Here is a 22,690-nt window from a genome sequence, read left to right on the forward strand (position 1 = left end):
GTAATTGTGGCTACTAAAAAAAACTAATATAGCCATTAGCCAGCGTCTCTATGTAATGTTCCTCATTTCGCTGTTTTGAAGTATTAGCGGCTCCAGTGTGGGAGGCACAGCTCCTTCTCACCGGGATGCCCCTCGGCGTCTCTCCCTTCATCCCACCTCCCTCCTTGCGATGCTTCCCAGCTTTTCCCACCCTGCTTGCCGACCCTGGGGGCCTGGAGACGGCAAGCAGTGTGGGGGGGGAACATGGCAAACGCTTGCCCCCAGCTCTTCTCCCCCGCTGCCAGCAGCAGCAATCGCACCCCTCGCAGCCGGGGTGCCGGGCTGTGCCGCTGCTGCCCCCATCCCGGGGCGACGCGGCCCCTTTAAGGCGGCGCGGAGTGCACTGTCCCTTTAAAGGCGGCGGGCGGGGCGGGAGGCAGGCGGCGGTGGCGGCCGGGGCCATCGCCTGCCCGCCGGGTTTTTCCCCCCCTTCCTGCCGGCCCGTCGTTCGCAGCCGCCCGTTAAAAAGAGGAGGCAAGATGGCCGAGCTGGGCAGCAAGGGGGGTCACCGCCGGGAAGATCGCCAGCAACGTCCAGAAGAAGCTGACCCGGGCGCAGGAGAAGGTAGGGCAGAGGGGGGGTGGGCGGGCGGCCGCCGCCGCCGCCGCGCCTCCGCCTCCTCCTCCCCGCCGTGCGGGGGGCGATGCGGGTACCGGGGATGACACCCCCCTCCCTAAAGCAGAGACGCGTCTCGCGGCGGGTGCAGCCGGCAGCTGCCTTCCCTGCCTGCGGGTTTAGGGCTCCTTTGCATCCTGAGAAGGCAAAAATATCGCTGTTGTGAGCTGTAAGGGTTTTACCATCCCTCGGCACGCTCAGGATAAGCAGAAACATGGCATCGGATTCAGCTGGAGACACGGAGAGGGAGGGAGGACAGAACGCCGCACGTTTGTTTTAAATATGCAGATGCTTATTGTTTCAGCAGGAGGAGACCTCCTTTCTATGGTATTTAGGTTGTGCTTTATGCGGCAGTTTCAAGGAGCGGTACTGTATTTTGCAATAGCGCTAAATACGTAACCTTAAAGAAGGTGAGAAAAAGGAGACGGGCACTTGCTTCTAACCACAAACCATGGTATTCCGTTACTTGCTTTACTGACCTTGAGCTCCAGATTTTGGAACGGTGGTAAGGGAAAAACCATACTGTCTTTGAAAATTGTGCCGATGTCCTGATGAGGGAGGGGTGTTTTCTGAATCCCGGGAGCCCTGTCGCTGCTCTCCACCTACCCTTGTGCCAGCAAAAGGTGCCAGGAATATGCAATGTATACTTGTCATGCTCATCTCTCTGGCATGCTGAATCTGATGCCAGATGCCTGCTCTGTGTAGGGATTATCAGACGTTTTATGCAGGACATTGATCAGCTGCTTTATCTCGGGCACGGCTCATCTTGGTTTTCAGTGATTTGCTGTGAGATGACATTGACTGAATAAGGACTGGTGCATCTTCAAGGGAGGGGGGGTGAACGGATCTGCCCACTGCTGCTCTTGTTCCCTGGGAGTTATCTTTAGCAGCTAGATTTAATCTAGGCAGTTTGGGATTGGATGCAGTGCTGGCCTGAGCCTTGTACTGGTTGCTGACACTTAGAAAATGCTGCTGGTCAGAATGGCAACCCAAACCTGTTGGCCTTATTTTGCACATAACTGCTTCCACTGGTTTAAGCTCATTTACTGAGACTAGAAGCGTGCTTTGAACTTGCCTGATTGCTTGGAAAAAAAACCCCAGGTGAATAGCAGATCCAGTATGGAACTGACTGCAGCAACAAGATCCTGGCTTGCTCCTTAGAGGAGAGGGAGTGTGGCCACATCTGTGGTTTTTCCCCTTATTGTGGTTCCAGGAGGGGACAGGGCAGAGGAATCTGTCTCCTGGCATCTGGGTCTACCCCTGAACTCATCATAGATGCTAAGTTCATTCTGTGTTAGCCACCAGATGGCAACCATATTTTTAGTTAATATTAAAGGCAGGTGGTAAAGGCTGAGCTCTTTGGTCTGCTGCTGAAGTTACTGTATTTATCGGTGCAGCCTGGAGCCGGCGTGGCCTGCCAGGCCCTTCCCTGGCTTCTTATCTGAACACACACAGGTTCTTCCTTCCTTAGGAGAGAGTTTTCCACAAATTTCTCTCAACTGGAGATCCAGTTCACTTCCTTGCTTATTCCTGGTGGTGACTGGGGATGTGGGAACAATAATAACTAATAATAGAGAGCTTAGCTGTGTAGTGCGGTAATTGCACATCTGAAATCAGTTGTTTGTCTCTACACAGGAAAAAGCACAGCTCCTTTTCCCTCCAAGGAGAAAAGGAAAACAAACCCAAAGCACTTGTTTAATAAGTTCACGCAAATCTAAGCCCTTCGGCCATTGTTATCCTAATGCAATGAACAACTTTGCTTTCTGGGCTCTCAAACAATAAAAAAAAAAAATGGCATTCCTTGCTTCATCGTCTGACTGGCCCCTTCATACTGCTCCAGCTGCATCTCTAACAATTCCTTTTCGTGGAGTGTTAGGTGTTTTACCCTTGTCTCTAAGGACAGATGTTTCACTGAGAGCAAACATGCATGTTGAACTTTCAGCTCATGAGGAAAGATACAGCTGAATACGAAGGGAAGCGGAAGGCACCAGTGATTATGGTGCTATACTAGTATTAGTTTCTTGGTATTTTGTTTTAAACTGTGACACTATGTTAAGCAGGAAGGGTAAACCACATGCCTAGAGATAAGGACCAGGTGTTTAAAGAGGGGAAAAAAAAGGTAAACAGAAGTGTGCAGAGGTAGGGTCTGGGTACCAACAGACAAGCACTTAAAAATGTATTAGAATGCTGAGTGGGGTTGAACTTTCCTTTTGAGGCTAGTATAATTTGAGGCTTAAAACAAGCTGACAGTGTTCCTTTTACGTATCCTTCTTGGATTTGAATCTAGGATAAAAATTCTTCCTTCAGAGGGGTAATCTCCCTCCTAACTCGAGCCTGAGGCTTTGACTTCAGCAATTTCCTTCATGGTGAATTTAAGCCTTGTGTTAAGCAAAGAATGATGTCTTTTTGTTCAGTGCAGAATTCTCACTGAAACACTGTACACATCCTTTTTTCCCTTCTGAGATGGCTATTATGTAAGTATGTAAGATATTTCTTCAGAAGTACTGTTTGTTTTGAGCCTTTCAGCAAAACTGTTGGCTATTTTTGGAAGATACTTTCTCAATTCTGCAGGAAATATGGGGCGGATGGTTAACGATGCTGTTTGCAAATGGGCTGTGCATCCTTTTAACCTTTCTGTGTATTCAAAGGTAGCCTCAATACTTGGCAATAATTTGCCCGTTGTCCAGTGAAATGTATCAAATAAGTTGATGCCTCTGTCCGGAGGAACCCACCTGGCAGAAAGGACCCATGCAACCATTTCCAGCTCATGTATCGTCCTTTGTAACTAACAATTAGGGGATTTAGGCTGGAAGTTGCACTTCGTTCATTCTGTAGTTAGCTGAAGGATTTTCAGACTGAGATGTTGAGGTTTGAATGTTTCGTAATTCTAAACTTCTTAAATGGAGTAAAATTGTAATTGTCTCCCAATGTCCTGGTGTCTTGGAGAGAGCTAGTGTTTTGCAAGCTCTTTTAAACTTTGCCAGTAAGGATTTGAAGGGTTTTTTATGTCTGTATCCATCTCATCTCAGTTAAAATTTTGTGTTTCTGCTATGTGACTCAATTTTATCTTAAACTTTTGAAATTTTTAAAAATCTCCCCAATTTCCACAGTCTTATTTAGCTCGAAGTGTCCTATTTCTGTATATGTCAGCCTGCACATGCACAACATTTCTGCTTTGAACTAATTAAAACAGTGGCCTCAGTGACTTGATGCAATCCTGGTGCAATGGTTAACTCCTCTGCGAGGTTCCAGGAGGGGGTTTTGTTTCGGGGAAAGCAAATGGGTGGGGTTTGTTGCTTGGCTGGCAATGAGGGTCCTCGTCCACAGCATCAAGCTCTGCTTTCCTCCAGCAGGTTAGGCAGAGATTCAGAGTGGAAATAGGGTATTGGCTGTGCAGGCGCTGACTGCGAATTTAAATTGCATACAGATTAATAGGCACGTCCGAGGAGATGAATTGTGAAGTTGACGTTGGAAAGAGGTTTTTCCTTGGGAGCCTTTATTGGGTGGAGAGTAGAACGGGATGAGGGTTTTTTTTCCCCTTTGTAGAGCTACCCTATGGGAGTTGTGGTCTCTTGCTCTTTTTCATTACAAAGCTGGGCAAAATGAGGAGTCTGTGCTCTGTAACGTGAATAGGCTTGTCATATTTTTTCATGTTTCAACTCTGATGTACCAGCAAAACCAAGGCATCCCTTTTCTCCATCTGTCCCTAACCAAAGGGGAAGGCTTTGTCCCAGGACCTGCAAAGTTTAGTTTGGACATCCAAACTCCTTTGTGTTGGAGGTATCGTTTAGGTCACAGACCTCTGCCACTGACTTGCTGTGTTGCCATAAGGGTTCACTTCTGCTTTCTGTTCTTGGCTTAATTCATTTATCCAATTGATGTGTACCCACATCTATGTTTGCAAAGTTTCCCTGATTAAACCTTCTGTCAGAGGAAAGTTCTGCTCTCCTCTGGCTGCACAGTCCAAGGAGGCTGGGCTGTATTCCTGGGCTCACAGGGCCAGTATGACCGTAGCTGTTGGTAGCCATGCTTGCTGATGCTTATTCCCGCATTCTACAGTGCGGGGAAAGAAAAAAAAAAGATTTATATGCCTATAAACCAAAGGCTTTGCCAAAGAATTTGCAGCCCACTAAGGAGAAATAACCAAGGACACTGGCCCTAAAAAGGAATGCGGAGGACTGCTTTTGGCAGGCCCCTGGGGCCTGATGTCCCAATGCTTTTTGCAATTAGTCCTCATGTAACAATTGTAGCAGCACAGACTGTGTCCAGAAAGGATCTTTTCCTTTCCCAAAACCTTACTCTTTGTTTCTTTCCCCTTGTAATCCATTGCTGGACATGAGGAGGTTGTGATTTGGGCAGAACAGGGTTTGCAGAAGGCATGGCATGCATTTTCAGTTTGCCCTGATAAGACTTTTTTTTTCCCCCGATAAGACATGCTCCAGTAGATGGAACATGGCAAGTAGGAACACCTAAGAATGAAATCTCAGCCTTGTTGAAGCAGGTGGGAGGCTATACCAATGAGCAGCACCCAAGAACCTTAAACCAAATTTAAATACAGCTGTCTTCAGGATTCAGGCTTGTCAGAGGCTGCCTAATCTGTAGAACCTCTGCAGATGGGGAGGGAGGCTTTATATAAAAAATGGTAGATGCTGTCTTATTGAGAAGAAAATACCACATCTACCTACTTGGGAGGAGGGAAGTTCCTTATTGGTTTTCCTTCAAGAACCTTCTATCTCTTCAAAGCTTCTACTGGTTTTTGCTTGGCTTTGCCACCAACCATCCTACCTTATGCAATCTGCCTTGTTGTGCCAGTGAAGTACAAAAAGCCTGAAGAGCTGCAAAAGTTATTCTCTTGCTGACCCAGCATGAAACTTCCTTTTTTTCCTGGAGACTCCCCAGAAACAGGAAAGGGGCTTCTTACTTTATATCTGTTAGCTTGCTTTCTCAAGAAGGCAGGGCTTAGGTGACAGGTAGGGTCTCAAAAGGTACTTTGTGCCTAAAGGTTGCTGGAAAACAGGCACTGAATAGTGGAGGGAGAGCTGAATTAATGCCCCTAAACGTACAGATGATTCCAGTATGAGCTCAGACTGTATTACTGGATATCAGATAATCTGTATGGGGCAGGGAGGAGGTGAATAGAGAACCAGGCTCCACATGTGTCTTTGCCCAGGGAATGGTTGATTGGCAGGGGGCGCTTACAGTGCCCTGCTGAAGGTGCCCCTCTGTCTGGGTGTTGGCCACGTATTTAATTTAAGAAGCAGAATCTCACGAATGGATGAATTTTCTGATTGGAAAAGGCCCAGACCTGTCCCTGGTCACTATCTTCCCTGTAAGTGTGAGTCTTACAGCCAATCCTCTTCAGTGCAGCTCTTGTGAGATGAGGGCCACCAGAAGGGATCTGTAAGATCTCTTTGTCAATGAAGACTTTTGGTGAGGCTCTAGGCAGGATAGAGCTAGTGTTACAGAAGTCATCTGTTGGGGGGGTGCCATCAAACCTGTGTCTGTCTTCTCCCTCCATCGTGCACACTGATTGTTAAGCTAGGTTTTGTGTTTCTAGGCACGAATGTTTTTTGCAGCATCACAAATGCTCTTGGCATGTGACTAGCAAATGACGTGGCTAGCCAAGACTTTCAGGAAAGCTGCATGCAGCCTGAGGTGTCCAGCATCTAGCTGGACTGGGGTCTTGGGAATACTGCAAATTTTCCTTTGTTTCTGACTCATTGGACAGAGACACAAGACCTGGTTGCTTGGAACCAAATGTGTCATAAAGCTCTGGTCTTAGAAATTTTGGAGTGACAAGAGGGTGGCTTAGGTTGACAGGTGTTAGAGTTGTTATTTCTTTCCCACTGTTGTGATAGTGACCAGACACCTGAGCTGCCTGCCATGTGAGTTCTGCAACTTTGCAAGGATTGTCTTATAGTCCTGGCTGTCTACCTGTACGTGCAGGGATCAGACTGTCTTCCCAGAAGTGCTGTAATGGCAACTAGATGTTATTGTGAAGATAGGCTCGATTTGCCCAAGCAGAGCAGACTTGCAGCCCTGTTTTCTTCAACTGGCCGCAGCTCAGCATGCAGGGCTCCCTGTGTGGGCTGGCAAAGCCAGGGGTGTGCAGAACCAGCTGCTTCTGATGTGGGATAAGACTCTATTAATGTTGACCAGGAGACTCTGCATTCTCCAACCCTGAGCAATGAGAATGGGAACAAATATTAAAATATGAATAAAGCTTCCTTAGAGCTGCTGGCAGGTGGAATAGAGCATCAAGGTCCATTTTGACGTCAGCCCGTGTTTTAGCCTTCTCTTAAGGGACTGTGTATTTGCTTTTCTCCAGCACCTGCAATATTGAATGCATGACTGCCAGCAAACTGGTACCATTTTGACATTCATACTGCTGAGCTGAAAGGGGGCATCTCTCACAGGAAGAAAGTTGGAAGAGAGAAGAAAGTAATTTACATTGTCTTGCTAGTTAAAATCAATTTTAAATATTGTATTAGTTGACTATTTAATCCTGTCAGAACAGGAGTGAGGAACCTCAGCAGAAATGCCTGAACTGTTGGCAGTAGTGCAAGGGATGAATAAATCTTGGCAGGTGTTTTTTCAGCAGGTGCATGGAAGTGACTGATGGACCTCAGACAGTTCAGATTTCCCTTGGAACATCTCCTGACTTTGCTAGCCTCTGAAGATGCTTGATCTTCACAAAGCTGGCAAGTACTGCAGGGTAGGTCCTGTTCCTCATTCCTAGAGAAGAAATGGAAATGTAGTTATTAGCAGAAAATAGGGTTAATGATTTTTTTTTTTCTTGTTTTAGGTGACATTTTTCTTATGCTAACTTGTTTGCATAGTTTTGTTTCTTAGCTGCTACTCAGAAAGTACCTCTCTTTAGATTTATAGTTCTGTGGTCTGAAGGAACAGCCTGTAACCTGAATAGGTTGTACAGTTGTTTAATTATTTTTTTCCCCTTCCCCCCCTCTTTTTTCTAAGTTTCTCGTTAATAATGTTGAGAGCTTGCATTCAGGAAGGGTTTGGATGCTAGTTATATTTGAGGAAGACTTGGAAGCCAGAGCTGGGGGCATTACACAGACCTAGACAGAGGTCTGACATCATCACTATGAAGCAGCTTATGAAATTAATAGGTACTGTGTTTGCTCAGACCTCTGCAAATACACATGTATAGTATAGGTTTTTCTACTATTTAGGCTGTGATGGAGTAAATTTTGTTCAGACCTGTAGCTAGCAGGTTAAAGTTTTTGAAAGTCAGCATTTCCAGAGGAGTGCAGTTAGGAGAGTCATAAAAGCTAGTGTCGCCTTTCTTTTTGTCTCTTTAGAAGAAAGGAGAAAGGTCTGGGTGGCAGTTTTGTTCTTAATATAGGCTGCCAGGCAGGATGGAGAGTGCAAAACTTTGCCAATAAGGAGGAAAGCAGTACTTAACAACAACTAATCCCTCTGTGAAAACCATGGGCTGCATTTAATCTCTTGATAATACACAGATATGAAAGTCTGAAGTACTGGCCTCTCTGCAAGGATTTGACATGCAGATTCAGAAAGCTGGTAACCTGTTGTGAAATTTTTTTTTTTTTTTTTTTTTTTAGTCCTTCATTGATCATGTTTGGCTTGGGTATTTTAAGTAGGTTTAGGACTTTTTGTTAAAACTTGCTTTAAGATTCATGCTAGTTTCTCAGTTCTTCTCAAAGTTACCTTTTCAAGAGAGAGATTAGAGGTTGATATAGTTGAAGTACAAACATTTTTCACTGGGCAATTGCTAACACTCTGCTTTGAAACTGTGTTAGACAGAACTGCAGTGCTTGTTTGCCAGCAGGGACGGAAGGGGAACTTGATTCATACAGTAACTACAGTGTTTGAAAACACAGCTAAAAGTGTTTATGTTTTTGGTTGTGGTTGGGTTTTTTTCTTAATTTCATGCTACTTGGCTTGATTGCACATTTTTGTCAGGCCAGAAACAATATTGCATGACTTACCTTCAAAGTGAGTTGGTTATTTTGAAGAGTGAATAAGCAATTATCTCCCATTGGATTTATTTGGAATGGTGCCAGTGAATATATATGAAATAAGGTATAAAGACTGACATCTACTGAAAATGTAGATCGTTGCATCATTTTCCTTAACAGAATGCTGGTCCTGTAGCTCTCTCTGGTACTGCTGTTAGGGTAATGTTGCCCATATAGTAAGTCTTTTGATCCTACCAGCTCTGGGATTCTGAGTGTGGAAGGACCAACCTTATTTCTGTTCCTACTTCCTCAGTCATTGGGGGGTGGGGGGGGGGGGGGGGGGGGGGGGGGGGGAGGGCAAAAACTTGAGGGGAAAAAGTAGTGTATTTAAAAAATACAGGGAATTCCTTTTCTGGAAGCTGAATGTTCAGCTCATTAATTTTGAATTTTCAGGCAGTCGAGTGGTATCTTGGGGAGATACTTTCTTGTCCCTCTGTCTGTGGGTGGAACGTGACCCCTCTGGTCCAAATGTTGATTCTGACACAAGAGACCAAAAAGAGGATTGAGTAGTTGTGGCAGGGAAGAGCATGTTTCAAAGGTTGCTTTGAAAATATATTTTGAAAAAATTCTGATGAGAGGGATGGCAGGCTGTGTGAGAGAAACAGAGCTCAGGAAATGTTTAAATTTGTTCAGGTGGAGAAATATACTTGGGTTCTGCATTGAAACACTCCCTAAGGTACAGGTTCCTCAGCAGAGGAAATGAAGTAACTATTCTTCTGTGTGTTGAATTGACTTCTACAGTAGGAGAATACTAAGGATTTTTCTCTTTTCTGTCTGTTTAGACTGAACAGCTATTGCAAAAAGCCAAGCCTAGCTGTGTGTTAATAAACTTGAGCCATTGAAAGAATGTACCCACTTTGAGAATGTTTCCCTCATCATGCATACGGACAGTATGGTTATTTGTTAGTATCTGCAGTGTGATTGTATTATATATTACCAAAAAAGGCCATTCCCTATACTGAAACAATTCTAATGTAAATATTGGACAGTCTCAGATAATTAAGATACTTTGGTTTGTTTCAGTAAAATTCTGTATTCCAGGAGACTTAAAAGGGGTTTTCAGATAGTTGCAGAGGTTTAGTAAGGCTGGTTTTGTAGGCAAGGGTGCAAGGCTATTTTTAAGCAGCAAAATTTTTATGAAATTTTTTTATGAAAATACATAAGAAAGTGAAAAAAGAGATTGGCTTGCTTTGGAGAGGAAGATCAGCTGTGTGTGCAGGGGAGGGTTCGGAGACTGACTGTGGTGTGATGGTGGGGATTCGGAGAAAGTCAGAGGGGTGACATGATCTGTCGATTGTAGAGCCCTGTAGTGGTACTCTACATCCAGTTGCTCACGGTCTGGGACTTGTCTGTGAATGGATATCAGCATCAGTTGCTAGACTAGAACTTTTTCCGAGCTGGAGTCTTGCTCTCTTTATTCCCTGACCCTTAGTGAACATAAATAATTCAGGGAGGAAATGTGCGTTACCAGGGCTGGATGCCCTTACGATGAGGCTGTGGGTACAGTAGGTGAAAAGACCTGTGCTGCCGTGCTGGATGAAGGTGGTCGATGTACAGCTGGGGTGGTTTTATCTGGAATTTCTTGTAAGCCATAAGTCTCCAGTTGAGGCCCTAATTTTTGAGGAGGCTCTTTGAGAAGTGCGTTGTGGTGCTTTTCCCCTCCAAAGACATTGTGGTCCAGATTCTCAGCAAGTACTCTGGCAAAGAAGCCGACAGGTTTACACCCATTCACAGCAGGACAACTTGGCGCATCAAGCCCAATTCTCAAATTTGCTGTTACTCGTCCTTCAGCTTTTCTGAAGTAGAGGCAGTCCTCTCAGGTGGAAAGGAAGAAGAGCTATTCAAAAGCTGCTTGGGAAGAACCAAGAAGAGCCGATCATCTGTGTTGCTCCATATGTTCCCACTTTGATGGGACGAACCACACTCTGTAATCCAACCTGGCTGCGGAGGGCACAGTTTCTAAATTCTTTCCCCCATGTCTGATCCTTTGTGGCTATCGCTTCTGGTTCAGGGTGTCCCAACAGCTGATTCCAAATGTCCATGTCTTTCCCTTTGCCCCCTCATGCATGTTACGTGTTCCAGATCTGTCCTGCATTTGAGAAACTTCCATCCTTGTTCAGCAAGGTGGTCATGAATGCATACAGGAGCTTTCCTAACCTCTTAAGGGTTCTGCACCCAGCCTGTCCCTTCTGGAGTTCCTCTCGCATCGTTCTGCCTTATAAGAGCTCCTCTGCCCCTGTCCCTCCTAGCACACACCTGCTCCTTTATCTCTTTCTCCAGCTCAGGCATGGCCCCAAATGCCTTTTATGTTTTGTCCCAGTTTGGTTGCTTCATTTTGCATTAGGGCCTGCGTAGAAACAAAAATACTTCTTGCAAATGTATCAGCACTTAAAATGAGTGTTGCAGGGGAGGAGGTGGAGGACTTGAGAAGGGGGATTTGTGCAAACAGCACTATTTATGCTATCTATTCCTCTTACTAGTGTTACTGTTGGCTATAGATAGGGTTTAATTAAGCTATGTTAAATGCCTAGCCAAGTAATAGACATCGATGTTGCTGAAGTCCCCTTGCCTGGAATGTCACATTGATGCCAGCTGAATTAAGTGATGCCATTTGACCTTATTAACTACAGAGTTATGATGTAGCTACTACCCAGCTCCACAGTTGTGCCCACTTTTTTTGGTCTCTGATTTGGTATCTGCTTAAGGCTGGGGCAGACAGAAGGTAGGGTGGAAATTTTACCACCTTTCTAGAAGATTGTTTCATGTTCCCTGCTTCTTTATTTTCAGGATATTGATAGATACATGTTCTCCCCAGTCTCTGATTTGCTGAAATGCAGGAACTCTGGGGAATTCAGTGGTTTTAGCTGCCTGCTTTGAATAAGAGTAAACCAAATGGAAACAAAATTGCCCAAAAGTTATGAATTAAGCATACAACTACACATAGCCAGGATGGCTTGATGGCACAAGCACACCTAACAGCTGCGTGTTTGGTGGTCTGTCTCTTGGGCAGTTACGTGGTAGAGTGGTGGACGTGCAGCTCGTGCACCCCAGACTCAACAATCCAAGGCTGAATGGTCAAGCTGACCCTTAATACAGCCTATGTGTCTTCTGGTGGAGCTGTGAGCTTTCAGCACCTCTGGTATCAGGCCACCTGCTTAAGGTGTCAAGGTTGAAACATTCAAAGTCTGAAAACTCTGGCTTAAGCTCTTAAGATTCTTAATCTCCCACACTTCTTGAGGTAGCTGCCTACGTCCGGCTCTTGGTTTGGTCTGGTGCAAGAGATCACCACTTCCAGATGGTTATTTTGCTGCCTTGTTTCCTGCTCTGGACACCTGCTGCTGGAGCACTTTGTGCGAGTCTTCATCCACTTGCCTCTAGATAAAATCTTGTCTTTGTCATACCCACAGTTTGAACTGACCCAGCTACTTTAGGTTTCACGTCACTCTTAAACCATATCTGCCACCAAGATGTGTCGTCTCCAGCTGCTTCTTTTCTCCTCCTTTCTGCATGCTGTTGCCCCATTACCACCCCCAGATTGTGCTGCTTTACCTGCTTTTCTTTCAGGCCTGTCCTCACAAATAGGTGCATTTGATCCACTTGCATCCAAGTTCTGGATGGGGGTGGCAGCAACGAGCACAGTGACAGGGGAAAGACTAGCAATTCGGGGTGCTCAGGAGAGGATCTGTCCTGAGATGAGGGTAGAGTGGAAGTAAGCTCAGGTTTGACCAATGCAAGTATGGCTGAATAAGCAGGACCACGGAGCAGTGGGATGGTGCCTGAGCTGGAGCAGTGACCTCTTTCCTAGCTCAGCTTAACTAGACCTATAGCTAGCACCCAACTTCTTAATTTTACATTATCTTTCCATTATATTCTGACTCTGAAACCCCTGACTGAAGGATATAAAATAGTTGAGGAAAAAATTGAAAGTGAAGTCTAAATGGCATTTGCTCGGATTTGTCTTTATTCTCAGAAGAGTAAGGGGTGAAAAAGCAGGACATTTCCATGTTCTTCCCAAAGATAAATAGGGGGCTGAGAGTAAGGGCTAGGAGAGGGAGATATGTATGCTTTCTTTTTAACTGCTAAAATCTGTCAAGCAAAGGAAAAGACAAATAAAAAGCTTTATGTTTTCCCAATAAACTCTTATAAAGCAAGGCAAGCTCATGCGTGTATAGGAGGGGTGGGAAAAAGTCCACTTAATACAGTGAGTTAGACCTGGAGGGAAGATGATGTATCAGTCGAATGTTTGGGGGTGAGTGAGTGGGTGGGAACATAGATAAATCTGAGGAAGAAAAAAAGCAAGAAATAATTCTTGTTTCAGTTTCTTGTATACTGTTGGTTATAGCCAAGAACCAGCCCTTGAATTTATGCTAGGGTACAAGCTTAGTACTTACCTGGGCTGTAGCTATCGTACAGGGCAGGCATAATGCAAAATTACATAAAGAAATGAAATATAGACATAACATAACAAGACTGAATCACCTAATGCAGTAGGAGCCTTTAAAAGGAACCTGGTTTTGAAGGTGCTTGGATGGCCTAGGGATAGACAGACACTGAACTGCATGTAAGTATGTAAGCAGAGCACAACATGACTGCAGAAGCCAAACTATGACGTTGTGTCAGTGAGAAGAGGAATTGGTTTTCTGTATTGTCTGTGACAGCATCACTCCTGCTGTATCGAGACTTTAATTTAGACTTGAATGATGCTAGAAGCTAAATTGAAAAACTGTGGGTGGAGGGGGAGGGAGAGGGAGAAACAACCTAAAATGTTGAAAACAGTCAAGGGGCTAAAATATTAATATAAAAAATCATGGAACGTCAGGATTTGGGCTATATGCCTCTCGGGCCCTCAGCCAGTTCACTAGCTCGAGACTTGTCCTTCCACGTGCTCTCTGTGGGAGAGGAGATGGCTGGTTTGAGTCAGTGGTTACATAGGTAAGAGAACCTTTCTGCTTAACCGATTCGCCATGTGCAAAGGTGGTGAGAGGTAATGCTTGCAAAAACATCTGGAGAGCTGAGAACTTATTTGTGTGTTTTTGTAAACATGCCGTAGAACTGCCTTGGGGAAAACAGCTCTTGCACCCTGGAGATGTACTCTGTATTTTCCTAAACTGCTAAAACGGCTGCTTTCTTGTAGAAAGCAAATCCTTCTAAACGGTTGATGCTAGAATATAGAAGGTGCATTAATTTTCTCTTGCAACAACAAATACAGGTTTTTAAGCTAGATCTTTGCTTCTACTCTGATTTCAGTTTCGATCAAACAACTAATATTCACTTATTTCCACGGCCAGCTTTTTGTTGCTGTGGTCCAGTCCTCCCACATTGTACTGGTGTTTTTGTTGTGAGAGCAGTTTCAAAGAGGTTTGTGCTACATCTTGGTCATTTCTGAAAGTCATTTGAGAGACTTTAATCTGTATTGAAGTAATTACATCCTTAATGTTAGTGCTCCCATCACCCCTATTTCATTTGTTTTTAACTTCAGTGGCAGCAAAAATTGGTTGTTACTGTCAAATGAAAAAACTTTGTCTTTACCCTTGATTGCCAGACTCCTGGGTGAATTCATGGTAATCTCAGGTCAGGCTGGCAGGCATGGGTGAAAAAGCTCCCCCCACTCTCAGCCTCTTCATGTGCTTAGTAAACTGATTGTGACTTACTGCATGTAAAGAGAAATGAGGAGTGAGGCTTGGCTGCACAGATTAATGAACTCTAACTGATTCTCTTTCTGAGACAAAAGAGAAAGTGAAATGATGTTGCAGTTCCTTGCCACCTTAATTTAATTTCATGGTATTTGATGGGTGCTAACAGCAGCTTTCCTCTTCTGCTGGTTCATATTGCACCATGGTTTCTCCTGAAAATGGGTGCCAGACCCTCTTTTTCAGTTACTGCTCAAAGTGAGTGCTCCCTGGGAGTACTCATGTGTTCAGAAAAGCAGTCTGTTGTGAGGGTAAAGAGTCTGAGTGGCTTCTCCTTCAGTATCCCAATGTATTTGACTTTGACAGCTGCAGTAGGGGCATAGATGCCAGTGACTTGAACAACTTAGCAGGGAAGGAGGGGAAGATGATGCTGCTGTCATCTTGAGAAGTGCTTTTCTTCCACACAGGGATAAATGTCACTCTTAAATTAGGTGAGAAGATGCCCAGGGTGGTTGCGGGAGGGAACACTTCATTTCAGAACTGCAGTAAGTTGCTGTCCAGCCAGGTATCCCTTGGTATGCCAGGAAACTCTTTCAGCAAAAGTGTCCTTTCTGCAGTGCGCATGTCTTATTCTGGGGAGCTGACTCCATAAATACACTATTTGGAGGTTTTGGAGCGTAATATTCCCAATTACATTACCTGCAGGGTCACTGTGCCCTCTAATGCAGCTTGCAGCCGGAGAGTGGCTTTGCCATGTCATAGTTACATGCTTAAAGAGCATTACTCTGATTATCCAGGAGGGTGGATTAATGGAAGTTAATGGATAATTGGAGGAAGGGATAGATGCTCGGGAGGTGAATTTGAGTTGGCAGACTTGTTATGCAGAATGGGTGCAGTCTGCTTGTGGAAAAGTAAATCAAAGAAACAGGTGTGGGGGAACTGTCCTTGCCTTGAAGAGCTTGGGGAGACAGATAGCAAGATGCTTGCGTGGGAAGTTGAGTCATTAAATTGTCACTAGTGAGGTACTCAGTAAAGTCTTCTGGACTAAAATGTGGAAAAAATAAAGGATCCTTCTGTCGCTCCAGATCTTGGCAGCTAAACTGGAATTGCTCTAAGACCTCTGTGTTTTCTATCTCCAGCCCCCTCTCATGGTGCAAGAGGCGCGGAGTCCTACCCGGTGGGACACTGGGATCACAAATAGGAGGCAGTTAGAGGTTGCATGGCAGGCCGATCTCTGTACCAGCCATGAGTGGGTAGAGTTGGTAAGGATTTGCCCATCTCTGTGGTGGACAGAGGAGGCCATGTGGCAGAAGGGAATGAAGGAATGACCTGGCCATTGGAAACCTGATGTCCAGTGGCTGAGACCAGCAGCATGCTGGGAGTTGTACAAGCTGTTTGATGAGGAAGGGAATGGAAATGTTCTCCTGGTCACAGGAGAAGATCTCATTGTGTAGAAGGATCAAATGTGTTTTAGGGAGCTGAACAGGACAGCTCTGCATTGGAATTAAGAAGAACAGGAGAGAGTGACGGCTGCAGCAGGGCTTCCAGAGGAGTAAACAAGTCTTTCTGCAGGGGAAGTGACACTAGTGCCAGTTTTCACCTAATTTGTGCTACTTTAGAAGAACAGGAAAGAGATTGCCAAAGAAATCCCTAGAGAGTGATGGTCTGCCTTGTCCTTCTGGAGCATGTGTTTGTAGGGACCGAGTCCTGCTCTTGAACAGGCCCTTAACACTAGTGCTGACCTTGGCAGGGGGTGCTTGTGCAATGCTGACCATGTCTGTCCTCAGAGCCCCGGAGACCCAGATATGTGTGCCCCTGGTCCAGCAAAGGAACAGTAACACAAGTTGGTTTCCTGGGTGAGTTAAAGTTTCACCATCATGAATGGGGCTGTGAATGAAAATCAGGGTGGGACAGTGGAGTGGCAGGCCTTGGAAATAAAGTCCTTCTTGAGAGCCTGCGGTACCTGCCTGCCAGCCTCCAGTGACGGGCAGCGGGAGGCAAAGGGACAGCTGAGCACCCTGCAGCACATTCTTCGAGCCCAAGGATGGCACAGGTCCGAAGCCAGTGATGCTGTAGATGTGGAAGGGTATCAAAAGCATTGATGGATATTTTTAGCCAGAATGAGGAGGGTCAAGGGTTGAAGGGGCCAGAAAAAAATCACCCATTCTTGCGTTTTCAGTCTCCTGATGCTTAGGAACCAGGTGCCCTCTTCAAGGGATGACTAATTCCTTGTTTTGTGGGGTGGAGAACAGAAAGCAAAGCATTTTTTTCCCCTCATCAGATGAAACAAGCACTTGTTTTTTGGAGGTGAATTTGTCATGTTCAGAACCTGCTGCTTTCAGAGCTTCCTTCTCTGTTCCCCCTTGAGCTGTTAGTGGATCTGTGGCACTAAGACATGTCTTTTTAATGTAAGCCTTAGCTCTCTAGTACATTGTAAAATCAAAGACTTGACTAATATCTCTTTCTCCTTAAAAAAAAAAAAAGTTGGAGCAGGGAGAACCCTATTCAGGCCAAGTGTATTGTTCAGTTGCTCTGGTTTGTTATTGTAGGGTTGTATCAGAACTGGGCTGTGAGTATTTATCTAAGCCCTTCCTGTTCCCTCCCCAAAGATAAGATCTTTTCTGTGGTGAAGCAGCTGGGGAAGATATGAGAAGGGGAAACCTGGGGTCCGAAAGATGTGTAGTCTTGTGCCATGCTTTAAGTGCTCACCTGTAAAGAGTCTCTGGATGATGAAGATGAAAAGTGGAAAAGGGTGAGAGAACAAATTCTTACTTTCTTCCCTCCATTGCCACCTTCCTTAATTTTCTGTAGTAACCCTCTGATGATATTTTTAATCATAGACTATTGACCCTAGTGGTAATGATAGCTCTTCTACTAACCCCATGCACATGTACCAACCTGGATAAATTTTTAGTGTGTTATCCTGAAGCTGTGGCCAGGATAAGCAGGGATGTTAACAAGTGGCTGGTAACTTGAGGAAGATGTATGAAAACAGGATCTGTTTTCATGGTGACAGGCTGAGAGATGAAAATTCATGTATAATGCTTTCTGCTGCCTTTGCTGTCTGGCTCTACTGCTTCCTTACTAAACTCCCTTGATCTGCTTTCTGTTTGTTGCTGTCATTCTCTCTGGTGTTTTTTCTAGCTGTCAGTCAGGGATGGCTTGGATTGATTTTGCCATTTGTGTAAAGAAAAAAAAGTGCAAGTTGGGATATCCTCTGCTGAAGTCAACTGTGACTGCTCTGGGAGAGTTGTGCAGGGGGAAGAGGAGGAGGTCATGTGAGATCAGTCAGTTCCCTGTCCTTGTGCTTTGTCCATGAGGCATGCTGGACTGATGCAACTTATTTCTTTGGGCTTCAGAACTAGTTCTAGCTAGTAACACATGGATGGCAGAAAAAATGAGAGGCTTGGAGAAACTGTTGTGTATTTACCTGTGTTAGTATATCTTGGGACTAATGTCTATGCATCCTGGAGGCTTCAGTGCTGTCTCTCTCAAGCACTAGGTCTGACTTTGAGAACTACCATGTGGAAATGTTCTTTTGAACCCTTTAGACTGACTTTCACTGCACAGTTGGTGTCCTTGCTTCTCAGAAGGAAAAGACCCTGTGTGGCTGAGATTCAGGCTATGCAAAGCTGACTCAAGGTTGCAAAAGTAAACAGAATTTTTCATTCTGCCTTCACCATCATCACCCAGTTCTTGAAACCTGGAAGGCTGAAAGACGGCCAGGAACCCAGTCAACGTCTTTTCTTCTCCAGCAATAGCTGGGCTTATCTATGTGTCAGAAATCTTTATCTTGCAAGCATGTACTGATAACAATAGTCTTAGCAATGGTAAAGAACAATGTTCTGAGTTGTGAAGTCATATGCACGTGACTTTTATTGTGTGTCCTCAGGGGCTATGTGAGAATACTAGTCCCAGTACGATAAAAAGGAAAGGTAATGATATGGAAAGGCATCGTGATTTGTACAAAACCAAACGGAGCATCTGTGACAAAAGCAGTTTTTCAGTGCAGCTTTTCCTAGTTTTGAAGGGAACTGTGACAGCTTTTCCATTCCTTCTGTAATAAAGGTTAATGTTTAGTATTGACCTACATGTAATTTAGGGTTGCTTCTTATCATTATTGCAGACTCCTTGTATAGCCACAGGCAAGTTATTTGTTCTCTAGAGGTCTCATTCTGACATCTGCAAATGATAATGAGAAAGTAATTCTGTGTTGGGGTGAAAAAAATCCTTGAATACGTGCGTACGTGCAACGAGCCATTGCACGCTGCCTGCTCTTTTCCTGACAGTGCTGCTATAATGTGGATAAGACTGCCCTGTTCTCTGTAGCAGAAATTTATTAGGTTTGTGTTGTCTGTGGTGGTGAAGATCAGCAGAGCCAGATTGCCTGCTTTCAGCAAGCGTCTTTGGCGTGTTTATGTCCCTGCTTTGGAGTCTGAGATGAGAAGGAAAGTGTTTTGGTTTGTGCTGGCAGTGCACTGGGGCAGTACCAGTGCTTTTGTGTGATGCACTTGTTTCTTTTGTTACAGAAGAAGGTTCGGAGGAAGATGTCCTAGCATTTCATGTACACCGGCAGGTGCATGTGGAAAAATAGCTGCAGCTGGATACTGGTTCTTCACAAGATGTTGGTGATCAGCTCTGATTCTGCATATATTTCTCTCCTTTCATCTGCTTAGCAAGCATCTAACTTCAGCAACACGTCATTAAAGTTTCTCCTTCCAATCACATCTTCCTTCTAATCCCCATGCAGTAATCTCCAGCCATCACCATACTTGGCAGGAAACCAAGTGCTTAAAGGCCTGGATGCCCTCATCAGGCAGCTACCAAGAAGGGCTTTCCCCAGTGAGATCCAGGGGAAACCCTAGGAGCCTTGTCATGTCACTGTGTTTCCAGCTCCTTTTTGTTGTAGGAAAAAGTGCCTTGACTGTGTTTTCCTGCTCTTGGAAAACCTTAAGCTGTCACATTACACAACTCACTTTTTGGATTTTCTATCCTCTAATTCTAGACCAGCCAAAACACAGGCAACTCTTCCTCTTCCAAGCTAACACTTCTTTCTCAGGATCCATGTTGTTCCACAGTAATATCTATTTAGTTGTTGTTCTAGATCCCTCTTGCTGTAATTTTTCTTTTTCTTCCCATCATCTTTAAACTTTGCCTGTGGCAGCTGTGCAATCAGAGCAGAATCCAAATGAAGCTGCCTCTTTGATCCTAGCCTGCATTTAATCATAGGGCTGTGGTTGTTACTGAGGAAATAGCATATCAAGGTGCATTGGCTCTTCTCTCATCCAGAAGTTTAATTAGAGATTTGGGCAATATACAGTAGTCTCAGAGCTCTGGAGGGATTGTATGGAATTAAGGACCCAGGATACTCAAGAGTGCGTTTCCTGCTCGGTAATACCTGTTACTCTTGGTACTTACTATACCTAAATGAAGGGCATGTAATAGATATGACACTGAGTTCCTGATGCCTGTGAAACCTCTGGATTTTGAGTTTTGCCTTCCCATAAGTTTTCCCCTTTTCCTGGGAGCATTTTATGCCTTCTGGTAGAAAATCAGAGTTTTGTCTGCCCCAGAGTTGTTTCTGTGGAGCAGTTAAATGGAAGCTGGGCACACAGAAGTGTTTTGGAGTTTTGCCATTACAGATTGATCCCCATAATTTTGAGTCATACTGTATGTGGCTTAGAACAGGAGATTCCCACTTTTTGGTTTCTAAACACTTGAATCTCAGTGAAACCTTGAAGTATTGTAGAAAGTGTGCAAAAACTGAGGCTTGGAAATAACTCTGGGTGAGTGAAGCCAAAGTTTTCAGTAAATAAACTAGTTCCTAAAACACTTTGAATTTGAATGAGTTTGAGCCTGAAAATGTGGCTGACTTATCTCCATCTCCCTTGTATAATTAAAAGTTAAAAAAAAAAAAAAAAATTGAAATGCCAAGACCAGAATTCACCAGCTTATCTTGACATAGAAAAAAGCTTGGCTGTGATTCTCCCTCTTTAGAAATGGGAGTGAATTTTTAGTTCTGTTGAAATACAAGTTTGGCAAGTCTAAACCTTGATTTTTTTCTAAGGACTTCATGGATAGAAACGGGACACGTTCTGTTCAAACTGCCCAGCCACTGAATCTAGTCCTTTAGCCAAAGGTCCACCCTCACAGTCAGTCTGACTTGGTGAAAACAATGGCCCAGCACTTTGTAAGAGGACCTAAGTAAGCACTGCTGCTGAGAAAATCAGTTCCACCCCTTGTGAGCCAGGCTGGGACATCAGAAACCATGGGTTACTTTTAACGTGGATCTGTATTGCTATTTTTAATGGAGGTTTGTTTCTCAATCCTGTTCAGCACATGGCCACTCAAATGCTTGGGTTAGCACAAGGGGAGGCAGTGATGTAGAGACAGGAAAGAGAGTGGGAAATGAGACTTTTTCAGTGTCTTTGTTGGGAAAGCTTTAAGTATTCATTAAACTATGGTGTCTCCAAAGACTCCTCTGTGCTTTGGGGAATTCTCCAGTCCAAGGCAAATTTTCTTTTCATCCCTCAAGCAGGATAGGTCTGTTCTGGAAATGAGGATGGAGGATATGCTCTATCCATCTGTGCTGGAGAATGTACTTCAAAGAAACGTCCTGGTGTTTCTTGCAGGAGATGAATTAGAGCAGATCTTTCACCCTGGAAACTGCGACCATCAGATCTCTCACCTGGAAGTGATTAGGTGGCAGTACTTTTGAATGCTTTGTATGTGTAAGCTGTCTACAGAAGATGGCTTTCACATGTCCTTGCCAGTGTCTGAAGGTTTTTATGATGGTACCCTTCTTAAGAGCGCAGGTCCCTTGGACATGCAGCCTCCCTCAGTACAAGTCAGAGGTAGGAGCAGCCCAGCCTATTCTTTCCTGCCCCATCCTGTTTCCTAGCACTGCTGGAGTTGATCCCTGTTGATTCTGGTGCGGCTGTGCTGAAAGCCACCGGGGACAAAGGCTCCTTTTGTTGGGAGCTGGAGCCATGCGCCCGGACGTGCTTCTGGGCACTTGCCTCTTCCCAGGGTATCACACAGTGATTTCACTGCCTGCTGGGGTGCGTGTCCCTCAGCTCCGTGCTGGCGGCACTGGCCAGAGAGTGTTTCTCATTGTCATATTCTGGGAGAGGGAGGAGAGAAAAGGCATGAATAAAGTGGAGGCTGAGGTTTGCACAAGAGGAAACTAAATATTGGGTGAACGTGACCCTTTTATAGCCAGGTGCAGATAACAAACAGTGAATCAATAGGGACAAATAGACTTTGTTCCCTGTTCTCTATCTTCACTGTTAAAGATACTTTACACAGCTAAATCTCAGTTGTGTGGTTGTTTGTTTTTATTTTTTTCCTCTGAAACCTGTCTTTGTTTAGGCAGTACTAGCGTTGAATACTTTCAAAGCTCTGCAGGCTGCACATCTCTAATACTAAAGCGTAGTGGTTGCTGGGGAGAGGAGTTGGAGGAGCAGGTTGGGATCGGAGGCATGCGCTGGAGAACGACCCAGTGGTACAAGTTCTCCCTTCTCAGGTTTCTGTTCCTATCCGTGGGAGCACTCCAGTTCCCCTCCTTGCTTGGCTGCGGTCACAGAGCTGTTTAAGGAGGGGGAAGTGAAACCTATGGCAGGACAGGATCCAGCAGGGATGTTTTATTCTGTGTCCGTGACTGGTGGGGAAGGGGGGCAGCAGAACATGTCTTGCCAATGAGATCTTAAAAGCTTACGTTTAATCTTCGAAATGCTGTCTCCCATGCCCAGCAGGTATCTGCAGCATTGTCCAGTGTGGTGAGGAACCGGGCAGCTGCTGCAGCAACTGTTGATGGTAGCCTCAATGCCTACACCTCTTTCTTGCAGGTGATAGTAGAAGTACTGAGGTGATGGCACTTGCCTCATGGGAATGAGGGCATGGAGCAGTGTGCATGTTGTGTTCGTTTTCCTGAGCTATTAGTGTGGATAGCAGCAGCCATGGAACACTTGCTGGTTGCTGTCATGATTCATTTTTATTAAAATCATGCCAAACCAAAATTAGTATATAGGAGCTGCCCAGGAGGCTGATGTGACTGTACTGGAAAGACATCTGTGTGGGTTAGCACGCGTCACGCTGACGCCCTCTGTGCTGAGGAGGGAGGTATGTCTTTGCCTGCTTGCAGCAGTTTGCTGCAGTCACAGCACGTGTGTTGCTGAACGTGAGGGTTGGTGGCTGGGTTCGGAGCCTTACTGGATGTATAACATGGGATGTGCCATGTTTGGACAGCTGTATTGGCAGACCTGGCACAGCTCTGTGTTTGGGGATCAGGAAAGGGATGTTACTCAATTCCCCCGACTCCTGCCTGGGAATTATAGAAAACAGAAAAATCTTTATAAGGTTTTTGGAAAGAAAACTCCTCATCACTGTGGTTCTTTTGTTTTT

The 22,690-nt window shown here is 44.9% G+C and overlaps 1 protein-coding gene across 1 annotated transcript in view; it reads left to right on the top strand.

Moving 5' to 3' along the window:
- Positions 1 to 503: 503 nt before the first annotated feature.
- Positions 504 to 22,690, top strand: part of BIN1 (bridging integrator 1) — a 101,273-nt gene continuing 79,086 nt past the window's right edge. Inside the window, 2 exon segments of the mRNA XM_075756994.1 lie at positions 504 to 539; positions 541 to 603. Coding sequence (XP_075613109.1) covers positions 519 to 539; positions 541 to 603 — 84 coding nt within the window. The 5' untranslated portion in view covers positions 504 to 518.

The sequence above is a fragment of the Balearica regulorum genome, chromosome 6, assembly GCF_011004875.1.
Source record: "Balearica regulorum gibbericeps isolate bBalReg1 chromosome 6, bBalReg1.pri, whole genome shotgun sequence".
NCBI classification, from domain to species: domain Eukaryota; kingdom Metazoa; phylum Chordata; class Aves; order Gruiformes; family Gruidae; genus Balearica; species Balearica regulorum.